Source organism: Lates calcarifer, linkage group LG15 (genome assembly GCF_001640805.2).
Source record: "Lates calcarifer isolate ASB-BC8 linkage group LG15, TLL_Latcal_v3, whole genome shotgun sequence".
NCBI lineage: Eukaryota > Metazoa > Chordata > Actinopteri > Centropomidae > Lates > Lates calcarifer.
Window position 1 is genome coordinate 29723384 of NC_066847.1, and position 15362 is coordinate 29738745.

The 15362-nt window shown below is 40.4% G+C and overlaps 1 protein-coding gene across 2 annotated transcripts in view; it reads left to right on the forward strand.

Moving 5' to 3' along the window:
* Positions 1-13839, forward strand: part of me1 (malic enzyme 1, NADP(+)-dependent, cytosolic) — a 75121-nt gene extending 61282 nt beyond the window's left edge. For both annotated transcript variants that reach the window (XM_018682884.2, XM_051076159.1), the window contains 9 exons: positions 726-829; positions 10145-10254; positions 10560-10657; positions 11023-11136; positions 11708-11813; positions 12397-12539; positions 12665-12838; positions 12966-13064; positions 13173-13839. In XM_018682884.2, coding sequence (XP_018538400.1) covers positions 726-829; positions 10145-10254; positions 10560-10657; positions 11023-11136; positions 11708-11813; positions 12397-12539; positions 12665-12838; positions 12966-13064; positions 13173-13340 — 1116 coding nt within the window. In that variant the 3' untranslated portion in view covers positions 13341-13839. The remainder of the gene's footprint in view (positions 1-725; positions 830-10144; positions 10255-10559; positions 10658-11022; positions 11137-11707; positions 11814-12396; positions 12540-12664; positions 12839-12965; positions 13065-13172) is intronic.
* The last annotated feature ends 1523 nt before the right edge of the window (positions 13840-15362 follow it).

Consider the following 15362-nt stretch of genomic DNA (forward strand, 5'->3'; position numbering starts at 1 on the left):
GTTAGTAAAGACTAGCCAGCTAAAATACAATGTATTTCTCTCTGAATGAGATTACTTAGGTTGTTTGTTTCAAACTATCCAAAACCATCTTCTCATACTTGGAGGTCAGGTTTTCACCGGCTCTATACAGCCACCTACCAACTATCATTGAGCAATGAGAGAAATGATTTTTTAAAATGGTCCACGACACAAAGCTTGTGTTACGAACATGTGTGAGTTTGAAAGACATGGATACATGGAACCAGGCTGGAGCTGTTGAATGAAAAGACACCATAAAGTTGCATTCTGGGAAGTGTCGGATCAAGTGTGCTTGGAGCTTGATGCGTGCTAGGGAATAAACATCAGGATGTCCCCACTTTTGTTACACAGATTTTAATCAGTCTCTTGCAAGTCCCACCGCTTTATGAAAACGCAGTCCCAACTGGAGTATAGTCTAGTCTACAGTCATGCCAAAAATCTGACTAATTACTGTATAGCAAAATTATATTTTCTTCAAAGAACTGCTTCATTTAAATAAGTGTAAACATTAATTAATTACTCATTTATTATTGGAAACTTTACTTTTCATAAATGTTGAATTCTTAACTGTAGACAAATTTCACATATTTCATATTCAGCTCATGAGTCATGTTTTGACGTCCTTTCTGTCTCCTTCACCCTCAGCCCTTCTTGTTTTATATTCTCTTGCCTGTTGCTCTGACCTCTGCCTCCATGTGTTTTTGCAGGCACTGCTGAAGGACCCTCTCTACATTGGGCTGAGGCATAAGAGAATCCGAGGCCAGGCCTATGACGACCTGCTGGATGAATTTATGAAGGCTGTGTCGGACAGGTAAGATCACATCGTCCCTCAATTTATCATTTGCCCACTTCCTTTATGTGGTCTGTTACTGTCATCATAATAGAGACAGAAGACCGTGCTCTTTAAAGACAGATGTTGAGCAGTTTAGCACGGTCAGTTCATGCAGTGTGATGCAGCCAAAGCTTGTGGGATTCAGAGGTCTGGAACTTAAGTCACTGGTGATTCAGTTTTTGCTTCTTTGAACTAAGTTTTGGTTGCTAAGTAATATCAATCAAACCCTGCTTACTGGTTTAATGACATTAACTTATTGAAAAGTGATCAGATAGCCTTGCTAACCGTTAGAGTTTTTGATGCTATTGGCATAATTTTCTCCAGACAGATGGCTGACCCCTCACCCTGTCCACAATAATCTGAAATATTTATTAATCCACAGAGACTCAGCTAATTATTGTTTCAGAAGTGATAGGAGAGTTTCTTTGTTCACTGCAAACAGGATATTTAGAAATGCAATACGTATTCTGAGTGTTGAGGGGACATGATGGAGCACGTAAACAGAGATGCTTACTAGAATAGTGGTAGACCGCTGGTTTGTAGAGGAATCTGTGTTTTGTCAGATCCAAGGGAAAATATCTGGCCATATCTTCCCCAAGCACAGAGGATGCATAATTCAGAGTTGTTATGTCATGTTGACATTCATTAGTAGATCACAGTGAGGGCTTCTTTGACTTGGAGGAACAGCACAGCAAGTGTTTGCTGTTCCATATTACTCATCACTCATTTAGTTTGTATGTGCTGATCTTATCTTTACCCTCTTGTTCTGTACTGACATTTGGAGAGTCATGCACTGGGACTCTCCTCAGGACTTCAGGACTCAGTACCTCATGTGTTTACTGCAGCCTGGTCCTTGATGAGACTTTTGTATACCTTTTCTCTCTGTGTCCCTGTATGCCATGGAGCCATCATCCACACACACACCCACACACTTACGCACATGGGCCTGGTTAAGCCTCATCCTAACCCAGAGAGACTGGACTCCAGAGGGAGAAGCCTGGGTCTGGGCCCCCTCCAGCTGGCAACAGGAAGCCATGACTCTAATAACTGGGTGGCTTCTCAACTACAGGGAACAGTGATGCTTTTTTCCCCAAAGGAGCCAGATTGGCGGAAAATGAATAATTATGGGCTCAGAGATTGAATGAATGATTACAGCTCTGCAGTGTTTTAAGTAATATTCATGTTCAGTTTTCTAAGAAACTAAAACGAACTCAAATACTCCAGATCAGCTCATCATCAATGAGCAGGAGTCTGCAGGGATTTTTTAGTCCTCCATTTAAAAATACTTTAAATGGTGAGTGGTTAGTGATGCAACCGAGTGTTTGAATACAGGCCGTCCTCCTATTCCCCAGAAAAGAATCTGCTCCCTTGCAGCAATCAGTACGTTTTCTGTTACTTTTGTCTACTGGCAGAAATAAATGATCTCATAATCGCACTGCTCCTGCACATACCTGCAACATTTTAAAACCAAGGCTCAGTCGTGGTTTTAAAACTTTGAACTCTGTATTTTCTCTTTGGATAACACTCACCATTTTGTCACATTTCATCACACTTAATCCATGATGCATATTTTGTCAGTGTGTGCATAATGGTGTTGAGGGATGTGCTAGAATTAGAAAAAGTAGACAAACAGTAATTAACAAAAGAGTGGCTCAGTCACACTGCAGTAACACATTGGACTTAATAGGATACAGACATTGAGGTAAAACCTTGCTCAAGTTCAGTTTTACATGCTTTTAGAAGCTGGAGTGGAATTCATTCTTTCCAGTGACAAGCCCACTCTTTTTACTTCTAGGATGCAGCTACGTGTCAGAAAAGGAGAGAAGGTGTTGGAGAAACACATTAATATCATACTGATATAAATATTTAATCATTTACACAGGTATTTCAGACAACTTTATGACAAAAAACAACTGTGATTTAGATGCAGCCTTTGCCATTTTGATATAATGAAAAACACAACAAAGCAAAAAGATACATGTAACATTGATATAATAAGTTTGACAGATAGCAAACATAGCCACATCTAACTGTTATGTCTGCTATGACTGCAAAAAAAGACCTTAAAAAAAAACAATCATTAGTTACATAATCAATAAATGTATGTTTACTAATTTGGAAACTGATGCGCAGAAGTCAAATCTATAACACTGAGCTGTCTGAGAGTTCAAATCAAATAAAGTAAAACAACAAAACAAAAACCTCCTCTTCCCATATCTTGATGCCAGTATAAGCTAACTACATACGGTTGGGAATTTCACAGACAGATGTGATCGATTCTCTCAATTAAGTCTCAGCAAGAGAGCAAATAAGCACATTCCGTAAAATGTCAACCTGTTGTTTTTTTTATAGGGAAAGGTTGGCATTAATCTATATTTTACTACTTACAAAATCAACAATGTGTTTGTCTGTTTCTCAGTACCTTTAAACTTTCCTACCTTGTCTGTGGCACTCAATGCCAAAGCCCATTAGGTTCTCTGTAAATCTTAAGAAATGTCACAAATATATATTTTCATTAATTAAAAGCCCAGTAATTTCCTAACATGTCAGGACACTGTAGTTTTTAGCAATTGTTACTCATACATTAGTAAATAGTGCATTAAAGGGGACTACTTTCAGCAGTGGATGAATACATATTTATTGCTCTCGTGATTTTGTCACCCTGTGCAATAGTCTGGCTCATTGATGTGTTTTAATAGTTTTTTGGAGCTGTATATGACACAGACAAATACATCAGGTTTTGACTACACATATAATTAATTAATTGTATATTTTTGGAAGTATGCCTTAATTAGCAGCAATACAGGTTAGTCACATGATGTTTGTGTTGCAAACGGTTGTACAGAATTTGACAGAACATCCCCATTCAAATTTGAGTAGCATGCAAAGACTACAGGAATGCCAACAACTATTTTAAACTCTTGGCACAGAGGGAATAAGGAACAGACAGACAGACCGATGGATGGATTGATGAAAGGAGCAACAGAGGAGAAAGAATGCAGAATGTGTCTTTGTCATTAATGACGGCTCTGGGATTTGAGAAATAATGTGTGCTGAGAGACGCTGGCTCTCTGGAGAGTGAGAGGGGGCTGGGGATTTATTAAGGCCTCAGCCACAAAGCCCCGTAGGGATGGAGGTAACAGACAGCCTGTGTGTGTACACAGCCACACATATATATGCGCACAGGTTCGACAGCTGTGTTTGTACAGAGCACCCTTGTCTGTGACCTTCTTTGCTGAGGTCCTCGCTGACTCTCTGTGGCCCTCATGAATGTGCTTCACTTCATACCTTCTCCTCTGCTCCTAGTCTCCCCCTCAGCGCTGGAAGTATATATGACATCCATCTACTTCCTATTAGCTGGAGATTCAGATTTCATCAAGTCTCAGATGAAGCCAGATTGTGTTTCCTGAAGGAGCTGGGTCACTCGTTAACTCCCTCGTCCTACAGAATGGCCCAGACGTAAAACCAAACGTCTGAATGTTTCACCACATGGGAAAGCGTCTGATGCCTCATGTCTCACATACTTTTTCATACTATCAAACACTAATAATAATGTCACAAGCATTTACACTCAATATATTGGACTGGTTTGGCAGTTCCAAGAAACCCTACAAGTACTGCTCCAGAAAACAATGAGTCTAAGTTTTTTTCTTTTATGCTAATACCTGGGTTATTGTGGCAAGTCACAAATCATAGCCAAATAAAAGTTTTGAGAACAAAGGACCTTTGTATTGTTTTGGTAATGTGGCTCAGATAGCTTTAACAGCCCCGTGGTAGGAGAGGTTAGATTTCTGTCTTGTCTGCCTGTGTGGTTGTCCAAAGGACCAGGGTGTTTGTTATGCAAATGAATGATGACTGATCGGCTTACAGACAGAGTAGCTGCTATGGAGCCTTTAAGGACTCTGAAAACGAGGTTTTCATAATCTCACTCCAGAGCACCTGTTAGGATTTGTCAATATTAAAATCAAAATAGCTGATTTTTTGACTGTTGACCTCTAAATAAATAAAACCAAAGGATGTTTTTCGTACATGTCTAATCATCATTATAGAGAAATGCTTCAGATTTGAAGCCATGTTGTCTGGAGCTTAAATTTACAAAAACATATTATAACTTTTCATGTTGAACTGGTAACAACCAGTTGCCTTGCACAGAGAAATATGCACTTCAAGTCATGTTTGTCCACCTGATGAATATAAATCCAATATTCACTCCTCTTTTAACGCTGTTTTCATTTCAAACAACTTCTGAGAGAAATGTTTGACTTAGCTTGTGAATGTTCCACTGTGTTAGCCAGCTAACTGCTACCTTTTCCCTGTAATAACCACAACAATGAGCTGAAAGATACTATAAAGTCATATAAAGCTGTGGAGAGATACAATGATAATTCCATGCAACGTCATCACAACAACTGACACCTTTCACATACATGTCGTCATGCGATCTATTGCTGCTATTTGTAATAGCAGCTTTAAAGTGGCAGGATATCTAAAATTGCTAATGTTTGTTGATTTTAATGTTTAAGATATAAATTTCTACCATTTCTATCTTTCCCAGCGACCACACAGGGTCACAAAGGTTACGTATACTGCTAGGTTGCATTAGGAAACCTTTGTTGTTGGATTTGTTAATAGGAGAATATTACTTAAGATTTACCTTAATTCTCTACCCTCATTCTTTATTTCTCTGCTCATTTGTTTTGCTCCTTGGGGAACCTGAGAACCCATATCAGAATAAAGAGATTTTGCTGTCACATTTTACATTCTTAAGCAGGTGTAGGGACGATTTTTCTTACCCGTTTTCTCATCCCAGTGACAGATATATATGGGTGCTTTCCCACCAGGTCCCTTTTTGGTTTCCAAGCTCACTGAGCAGACTGGTGTTGACAAAGCACTGGACAGAGACAGAAAGTGATCAGTCTCTCTCTCCTGTCTTAAGTTTAAATAACAGCCATGAAAGATGGACCAAAGTCATTGTTTTTCATGACATCAAGACTTTGGTGACTGGAGTTCCAGTATGTCTTGTGCTTGTTTTGTACCATTATGTGCTTATTTAATGGGTTAGGGTTAGGGTAATTGTAATTGTAATAAGTAATTGTAATAGAAACAGACATATAAAACAGATAAATAATAAACAGACAATAATAAACAGACAATTAGACTGTATATATTTGTATATGCGGGGTATCAAAACATATTGATCGAGAACCATTAATAGGTACACAAGAAGTACAGGAAATAAGAAGGTATTTTCATTTAGGAAGGATCTCCCAACTATTTTACCATCAATCTAAAAGCAGACACTATTTTTATAGCTGTGGTCATAAAGGTGCACCCTTATTCCTAGGGTCCCCTGTGCACACCTCATTTCCGATTTTTCCTACTTTTATTCAATCATCCATTCATTCAAGTTTAGCGAAGGAATGGTTTATTTACCCTCTGCCAATGCAAAACAACTTAAGGCAAAGTGTCTATTGGAAAAGTAAGTTAAAAAACTAAAGGTTCCCAGTATGAACATCTGCATTTTTCTTTGTTGCAGTTATGGTACATTTACGTAAATCTCTGTCCCAATGCCTCCATCTCTCTCTCTGCTGCTGAGAGATTAATGGATTCCTCACAGCACAGTCAGGAATATGGTCTGTGTTTTTCATCTTTTGGGTGTGCCCTGCCTTGCTTAAGTTACTGCCCTTGATACTTCAGCTTAGACACAAAAGCAAATCCTGCCTCTTTGTTCAGGGTGTTTTTTTTTTTTTTTTTTTAAATCAGTTGGCAATGAGATGCATTGTCAGATTTCAGCGTTCCATTTGGAGGGTCGTCAAGGAAAGACAACTGACTTCCAGGGTGGATAGGAACAATGAACACAAATGGCCTCCAAAAGGAGCTTTGTACTAGGCAACACATACACACACACACACACACACACACAAATTCTTGTACACCTACCTTTGTGGGGACATGTCATTGACATAATGATGCATTCCTTAACCTAACCTTAACCATCACAACTGAATGCATAAGCCTAACCCTAAAATCAAGTCTGAACCCTGAAACTGCCAACTGCCATTTAAACTTGTAGGGTCCTGCATTTTGGTCCCCATTATGCTTTTGGACCCCACAAGTATAACAAGCTCCTGGTTTTCAGACCCCACAGATACCATAAAAAAACAGCTTTTGTCCCCAGTCGGACAAGCCATCCCCAATAAACTGGTCTGTAACTTGTCCCCAATTGTAGCCTATAACAGAGTCACGCACACACACAGGCATAATGTCAACAACACCCCACCCCTCTATTTTTTGGTTCAGACCAGGGACCAAAGAGCTCTCTGCATTGGGAAGATGTTCCTTTTCTTTCTGCAATCCCACAGCCACAGATAGTCACTCTGTAGTTTATGGTCAGCGGATGCACATAAATATGCTTGTGTTTACAGCTCAGTCATTCTCAGATTCATGTCAAAAGTCTCTGATCTTTCTCGACTGTCACTGTGATAAAAAGTTGTCTGACAGGCCACATAATCCTCCTAGTCTTTACTGTAAGATGAGAATAGTTGCTGGATATTCAGCATGTTGTTGAGGACTACACTCTCAAGTCCACTTCTTTGGACTCTGAGCATGAGCAGCTTGGCTCTGCGTGAACTGGCATGACCCCTCCAGTAGCGAGATGCACCAAACCATACCAGAGGGAGCTGCGCTGGCCATGGGGAAAGGCCACATCTATCCTCGCCTGTCGCCTCTCTCGTCTCCTAAAGCCCAAACACAATGAAAAGTTTATAGCTCCCTTCTTGGCCTCATTATTCCTCCTCTTCGCACAGGCTCCCAGTGCTTTAGTGCTGCTCTCTGCTTGATAGAAAACACATTTCCCTCCTCAACGCTACTGCCGTGTTGGCAGTAATTCAGCAGGGCTGTCAGTGTCTGTATTAGGCGTCGGCGTCTTGCAGTGTGGCACAGGGAAGGATAAACACTGACCCAGCAATAGCACTCTCTCATCAGAACATTAAGTTTTATTACAGCTGAACTCAGGTCACCTCTCATCCTGCATTTCTCTCCCGCTTTGCTTCCGCTCAGGTTCATCCTCCTCCTGCTGAAAGTCTAAGCAGTTTAGCAGCCACTGTAACAAGTTGGAAACAGCTTTAGTGAGTTGTACAATAACAGTGCAAACGAAGATCTGTTGCCTTTTGAGGTATTCATTGAGGTTTTATGAGGAGACTGAAAAAGACACAGAAAGAAAGAGAAAGTTAAAGACAGTGAAGGAAAGAAGAAAATAAAGCAAGAAACCTTAACTGTAGAAATCCAGTGCAATGCAAAGGGAATAAAAACATTCATCCCCTTGTCACCTCTTCCTGCCGTTCAATTAACTCAGAGGGCTGCAGGTGTTTGGGATGGCTCGGTCTGTTTGCTCGGCCTGTTCTCAATTTCCTCCATCACTCACCAACTGAAAAATGAGTACTGGTGTTTTTAATACAGGTCTCATACAGCCTCGCCCTTCCTTTGATTGCTTCTTGCTGTGAAATAGAATTAATAAACGTCATACTGCTCATCTTTACTTTGAGTCACAGCATTCAACACACACTAGTGCCTTTATCTCATATCTCCTGCTTTTGTTGTGTATTGCAAACAGATTAGTGTCAGTTGTTTAGTCTACTACAAAACCCTGGAACCCTGGTTCTTTTTCAAGACAAGCTCATTTGAAAAACTTCACAGTCGACACTGCCCCACCAATACATCCACAAAGTTTGAAGTCAGCTGGATGTGTGGTTGTTGAGAAAATCGAAATATAGACAGACAGAGATTCCGCCCTTTATCTTTAGATGTTGTGAAATGAAACAAATAAGAGTCTGATTTTTCTTACTTAGGACTAACAAGTGCCACCCTACAATATAAGAACGCTACAGTTTATTTCTATGTTTTCTATACAGATTACCAGTTGGTGAGGATGCAGCTTTCTGCCCAGGAAACGCAGATGTGGCCTCCCCATTTTTACAGCATTATTACATAGAGTTTATATTTAAGACTCATTTTACATGGTTCTCATTTTTAAACGAATCACCTAGAAACACAGCCCAGAGATGGCGTTCACAGCTCAGTTAAAGAAAGCATTAGCCTCATTAATTAGCACTGATAAAACCTCCCAGTGATAGTTATCATGTCAAGCAGCAAAACTGATGCTTGCCAGCAAGAAACGAGAAGCCTGCTTTGTCTTCCTGTGACTGAAACCAAGGACCTGTTGTTGTGAAGTTACAAAGAGTTTTGAGTGGTTAACTGTATTATGTATCCTGCAGGAACAGGAAGTGTGACAGGCATAGCAAAAGAAGCAGGAACTAGACTACACCACAAAACAACAGCTGATTTTGACTGGAATTTAGATGCCGATTGGATTTTAATACTAAGCATTACAAAATGACAAAGGCAAACAAGAGTAACATCTCAGTTATACATTATTTTTCCTACATCTTCTATTAGCCTTGTTATCCTTGTTAGCCTCCTGTTATCTGCTGCTGAAGATGAAAGACAAGTTTTCACCAGTCTTCCTTTTTTCCTTTTTATTCGTTCCTTTTCCTACAGCTGAAAACTTGTCTTTCATCTTCAGCAGCAGATGCTCTGAAAACATCCAGTAAATTCCTCAGCAGAGGTTTCATCTGTTGAACGGCATGGGAACCTGCAATTCCTTTTTGCCGCTGCTAAATCTAATTTACAGACTCATAACGCTGGTTTTATGGCTTATTTTTGTTTTATGTTTTTGTAGGAGCTTATTGACACAGGCTCCTGTGTTATGGTATTGACTACATGTGATAGGTGGTCTGAGCAGCATCTTGTAAAATTGAACACTGCTGGTTTACTGGGTGACTGGGTGGGCTCTGTGCTCTTTTCTTTCAAATGCAGTGTTTTTTGTGATTCTGCGCCTTTGTGGAGGTTTGACCTCCCTCCTGGAAACTCACTGTGAGGTGCTGTCATACAGCAAGTGTCAGTTTGTCAAATGTCTGTTAAACTAGACAGTGTATAAAGTCTGCAGCATTCATTTTCACTTTAGACATTACTTTTAACAAAAGAGAACATTGCCTTTTCTTGAATTTGAAGTCAGCGTCCTTTCTCCTCTTTTCTCAACCTGTGCTTTGCAGTGTAGTGATAGAGCGCCCCTCTCTGGACTGAGACAGTCTTTGAAAGCAAAGGCTGCTTTCTCTTTGTGTCTAAAACTTTCTAAAATTACCCTTAATCTATAAGATAATGATTAGTTTCATCACCTGCTAATATCTAAGGTCTGTTTTGGTTCAGACAGAGTAAATGCAGCTCTTCTTTTCACAGGTATGGAATGGACTGTCTGATTCAGTTTGAGGACTTTGCAAACATTAATGCTTTCCGTCTGCTGAGCAAGTACCGCAACAAATACTGCACATTCAACGATGACATCCAAGGTAACCACATGATCAGTATGAAAATACGAATAATATTTGTGGAAATGTGGAAAATCTTGTGGTTTTTTTCACTGTAACATTAAAAGCAAAAGAGGGAGAGAAATGTAACATGCACAGCTGCACCTGTGTGGAACACCTCACTCAGTGTTAGCATGACTGAATGTTAACGTTAATTCAGGAAATACATCTGGCCTACTTTTTTCCCTGAACCACATTCCACACACTCTATCACCCCTGGAATAAATCCTATGAAGATTATCAGTAAGAGCAGATTTAACTCTTACATGTTGATATATATTCCTCAGGTACTGCTGCTGTGGCAGTAGCTGGACTCCTGGCCTCTCTCCGCATCACCAAAAGCAAAATGTATGACCACACAATCGTGTTCCAGGGTGCAGGGGAGGTATGTCCAGCACAATTTTACAAGTTTAACTGAAGACAAGAGGTAATAGGAAGACAGTGGCAAATTTAGTGTCCCTCAGTTTCTTGGGATTTTCTTGAATCATATGCTTTAAATCATCAATGTCCTGGTGGTATAGGGTTTTCTGTGGATTTGCAATTACCCGAATTTGAGCCCATCCAGGGACATTTGCATGTCATCACCAGTCTCTGCCCCATCATTTCCTGTCTAATAAAGGCAAAAAGCTAACTATAACAGGAAAAAAAATGATCATCATTTAAAATGATTTTTAAAAAGATTTTGCATGTGAATTAAAAGCTGCCAAAGTTGAAGCACATCCTCTTTTATCCCTTTTGTCTTGCTCCCAGGCAGCGATGGGGATTGCTGAGCTGATCACCATGGCAATGGAGAAGGAAGGACTCGCTAAGGAAGAGTGCTTGAAAAAGATCTGGATGGTCGATTCCAAGGGTCTCATTGTCAAGGTGTCTTACTGAAATCCTGCAAGCGCACATGAACCCATGTAGCCTACACATGCTGACGTAAATTCATGAATCTAATGCAAAGCAATCGCAAAAATTAATTCTGTAATTTCCAAAACATGACAGACTAAATCACTGGTAAAGAATATCTGAGGGTGGAGCCTCAGCAGTTTGATATCAGAGCTACCTCCACAGTCCAGAAAAACACATTTCCTGTGGCTCGTTAATTTATATGACAGAGGTCTTTCCTTGGAAACACTGCAAAAGGCTCTCCAGAGAGTTATACATCTGTTTTGTCCACAGTATCCGTGTTTTTTGTGTTTCCTCCCTCTTTCCTCCTCTTCACTGTCCTCTCTTCCCAGTCGCTTCATCGCCTCCTTCTTTGCATCTTGTCTGTCCTCCAGTAATCCTCCAGCCAAGAGGAACACTCACAAGAAATCATTCCCTCAGCACTAAAACTGTTAGAGAGAAATAACAGTGACTCCACACATTGAATTCAGCCATGTTTCTAACAGTGTTTCCACAGATGGTTTTTAACATCCCCTTCTTTCACCTGCTCTCTCTAAATCCTCAGGGTCGGGACCACCTGACTCATGAAAAGGAGAGGTTTGCTCACGAGCACCTACAGATGAAGAAACTGGAGGATGTAGTTCGGGAACTGAAACCCACAGCTATCATTGGTAAAATGACAAGTGTGAATGTTTTCTACCCTCTGATACAACACGTAGGAGCACCTCCAGAAATAGCTCCCCTATGGCAGCAGGTATACCAGGCCTTCACATGGAGCGCACTGTACTGGACCTTTGTCATCATGGTTACAGTAATGAGCATGCTGTTATAAAACAGTCATGGTGAACAGAAACAACAAGTCCAAGTCCCATACATCCACCCTGACCCCGCTTTGTTGCTCTGGATACCACCTCATTTGTCCCCATCAGATACTAGAGGGTGCCTAACTAAATAATAAAATGTAATTGCGCTAATGGGTGCTGATAAGTTACTTTCACAGAAGACCTATAGGGTTACTTTTTAGGGGAGGACAGTCTCATGTCTTCAACAGACTGCTTATGGACCAGATGACACTGATGGGCTGAATGCAAGGTGCTGTTGTGAGAGAGGAATGATAGTTCATTAATTGTGAAGTGCTGAAGATGATCCACAGAATATTCAGCCTGTCTTTAAAGTCGAAGGACTAGAAAAGTTAGAAAAGCTGCCTAAGAAATAATTGAAAATTGAATATATCGCACTGTTTTTCTGTGTCAGGTGTGGCAGCTGTTGCTGGAGCATTCTCTGAACAAATCATCAGGGACATGGCTTCTTTCAATGAACGCCCAATCATCTTCGCCCTCAGCAACCCGACCAGCAAAGCCGAATGCACTGCTGAACAATGTTACACATTTACAGAGGTACTCACTCTGGACACTCAGGATTTTCACTCCCATATATAGCCATGAATGGTTTCTGTTTCTTATTTCTTATCAAAATGGGTGAAAAATACTTTCATACATTGCTACTCCACTGTGTGCTGCAGGGGCGGGGCATCTTTGCCAGTGGCAGTCCATTTGACCCCGTCACCCTGCCTGATGGGAGGACCTTCCATCCTGGTCAGGGAAACAACGCCTACATCTTCCCAGGTGTGGGCCTGGGTGTCACAGCTTGCGCTATCCAACATATTAGTGAAGAAATCTTCCTTGTTGCAGCAGAGGTAACACACTGACACATACAGAACATACACACACTTTTCAAATCTAAATATATGTATATATAATATAAAATGTTTAATGAATTTTCTTCTCTATGGTAACATGAGGGATGTGTTTGCTCTTCGACAGGCTCTTGCTCACCTGGTGACAGAGGAAGACCTGGCAGAGGGAAGACTGTATCCTCCTCTCAGCTCTATCAGGGATGTCTCCCTCAAACTGGCTGTCAAGGTGAGAGCTCAGTATACACACAGCACACAGCAGATGTATCTCACCACATCTGACTGAGTCCAGTTGTATTGTTAAACAGCAGAAACTTGAATTTCCTGTGTGTTACAGATCATGGAGTACGCCTACAAGCACAGCATGGCCACGCATCGCCCAGAACCGTCCGACAAAGAATCATACGTGCGCTCACTCACTTACAGCACTGACTATGATGAGTTTGCTGTGGACTCATACCGCTGGCCAGAGGACAGTATGACTGTGCAGTCATGCAAACTTTAATGCACTGGACAGAGAAGAGACAGCGACTAACGACGTGCAATATCATCACGAGCAGTGATGGAATATGAAAGGCTGTGTGTAGAATTTTCTCATTAATATATTACTGTGAAATGAATGCTGACAATACAAGAATTTACTGGAAGCACAAGAAGCCACACTATTACTGGTGATATTTCATACTTCTTGTGGGTTTACTAAGAGTCACTGGGCTTTGCTTATTGTTATCACCTCCTTCACTCCAAAGGTAGCATGGTAGTTAGAGTTAAAAGTTTATAAAGTAAAGATGAGAGGGAGGCTAATGGAATGTGAAACAGATAGTTTATGAAATGTATAAAATATTGCACTAATGGTTGTTATCTCATTATATTTTACAATAATATATTTAGGGGAAAAATCTTTCACAGGTTACTTTTAATTGTACTGTACTAGGGAGTTGCTTTATGACTGTGTCAGCTACAATCCAAAAACTCTTTGTCAAATAAAAATGATTTTTGATTAATGTTTTGCATGTTTGATTATTACATCTGTGATGACAAAAGACAAGGATGCATTGAGTGTTTAAAAGAGATTTCAATATATAATAAAATACAATACAATTTTTTAAAAGTAGCACCCACTACATTTGTTTAACAGAAATCCTGCTCCAAAGATCCTCTCACTGAAGTCTTTGATGTCTTTCCTGTTGCACTTTTGTCATAAGTGCAAGACAGAATATACAGGCTATTCCTTTAATCTCTGTTACACCACTTATTTTATTTGCTGCATCCCTGAAACACATTGTATGGTGCTCTGGCCTCCTCCAGAGGTCAGCATATATCAGTGCAGTAGAATTAGCAAATTGTGTTTTTTGATCTTTATCGTCAAACGATGACAAGAAAACTTTAATGATCCTGGAAACCGTCTCTTTAAATCAATGTTTAAATATGTATGTTGGTGTGGTTTGACAAGATTTGACTGAACAACCAACCAGCTGCCAAATTATTTTTATTCAAATGCTGTGAAGAATGTGACATACTGTTTTACTACCTGAGCCTCATCCACCTAAAACCAGTGAGGAGAGCACACTGAAACACATTTCTGATCAATATGTACAATAATATGATGGCAGTCTCCACTATTTTCTCTAAGTGGTGAAAAAATACCAAACTGCAGGTCTGTGGGAATATATTACACACACATTCACACACATCTGTGGTGTATGTAAGCAAGCTACAATAAAAAACAGCAGGTGAATCAAACTGGTTTATGGTCCAGCAGTGTATTATGTGTCTGTCTGAATTAAACTGATGATTTTTCATTAACTGATCGATCACAGGCTAGACAGCCAGTACCAGAGGCCTCGGCTGGCCCACTGCCCATCCCAGTCTGAAATCAATATAGAAGCAACCAGACCAGTCAGTGTCCAGTGATGAGCGTCTAGCCCCGGGCAAGACTCTGAGAGACAAACATTTGTTTTCCTCACTTTCTTTGCTTCACCCTCCCTTTAAATCCCCAAATGAGCCCAGAGCAACCAATGATCTGACATGACAATATGTCTCAATGTCAACACCATCCAGCAGTCATTAGCTGTCTAGGCCATAAATGATCCATCAGTAGGAGATAAATGTCAACCATTTATCTCCTACTTTTAACTCTATTATATACATATATATCAATTGTTGATTCATCACTTTTAGCTAGGTTTCTCCTCTAGCTTGCTAACTAGTTTTTACACACTCTCAACTACCCAATATGAACATTTCTATATATCTTTATCTACCGTACTATCTAACCCAGTTGGGAATTAGTGGTTTACAGTATGTATGCTGGTTTGCTGAAACTGTCTTATCTCGTCTCTGTCTCTATCACCCCTCCACAACAGCATGCACAGAGGCCTGTGGCACCTTGCAGGTCACGGAGTGGCTGGGTGACTGGCAGCTGGCCCTTTTGACCTTGTTTACAGTCTCGCATTAAATGGCACCTTGCTAAGACCTTGTGTTCAAATCAGTAAAGCCCCTGAGGGAATGTCGCTTCTATGAGTTT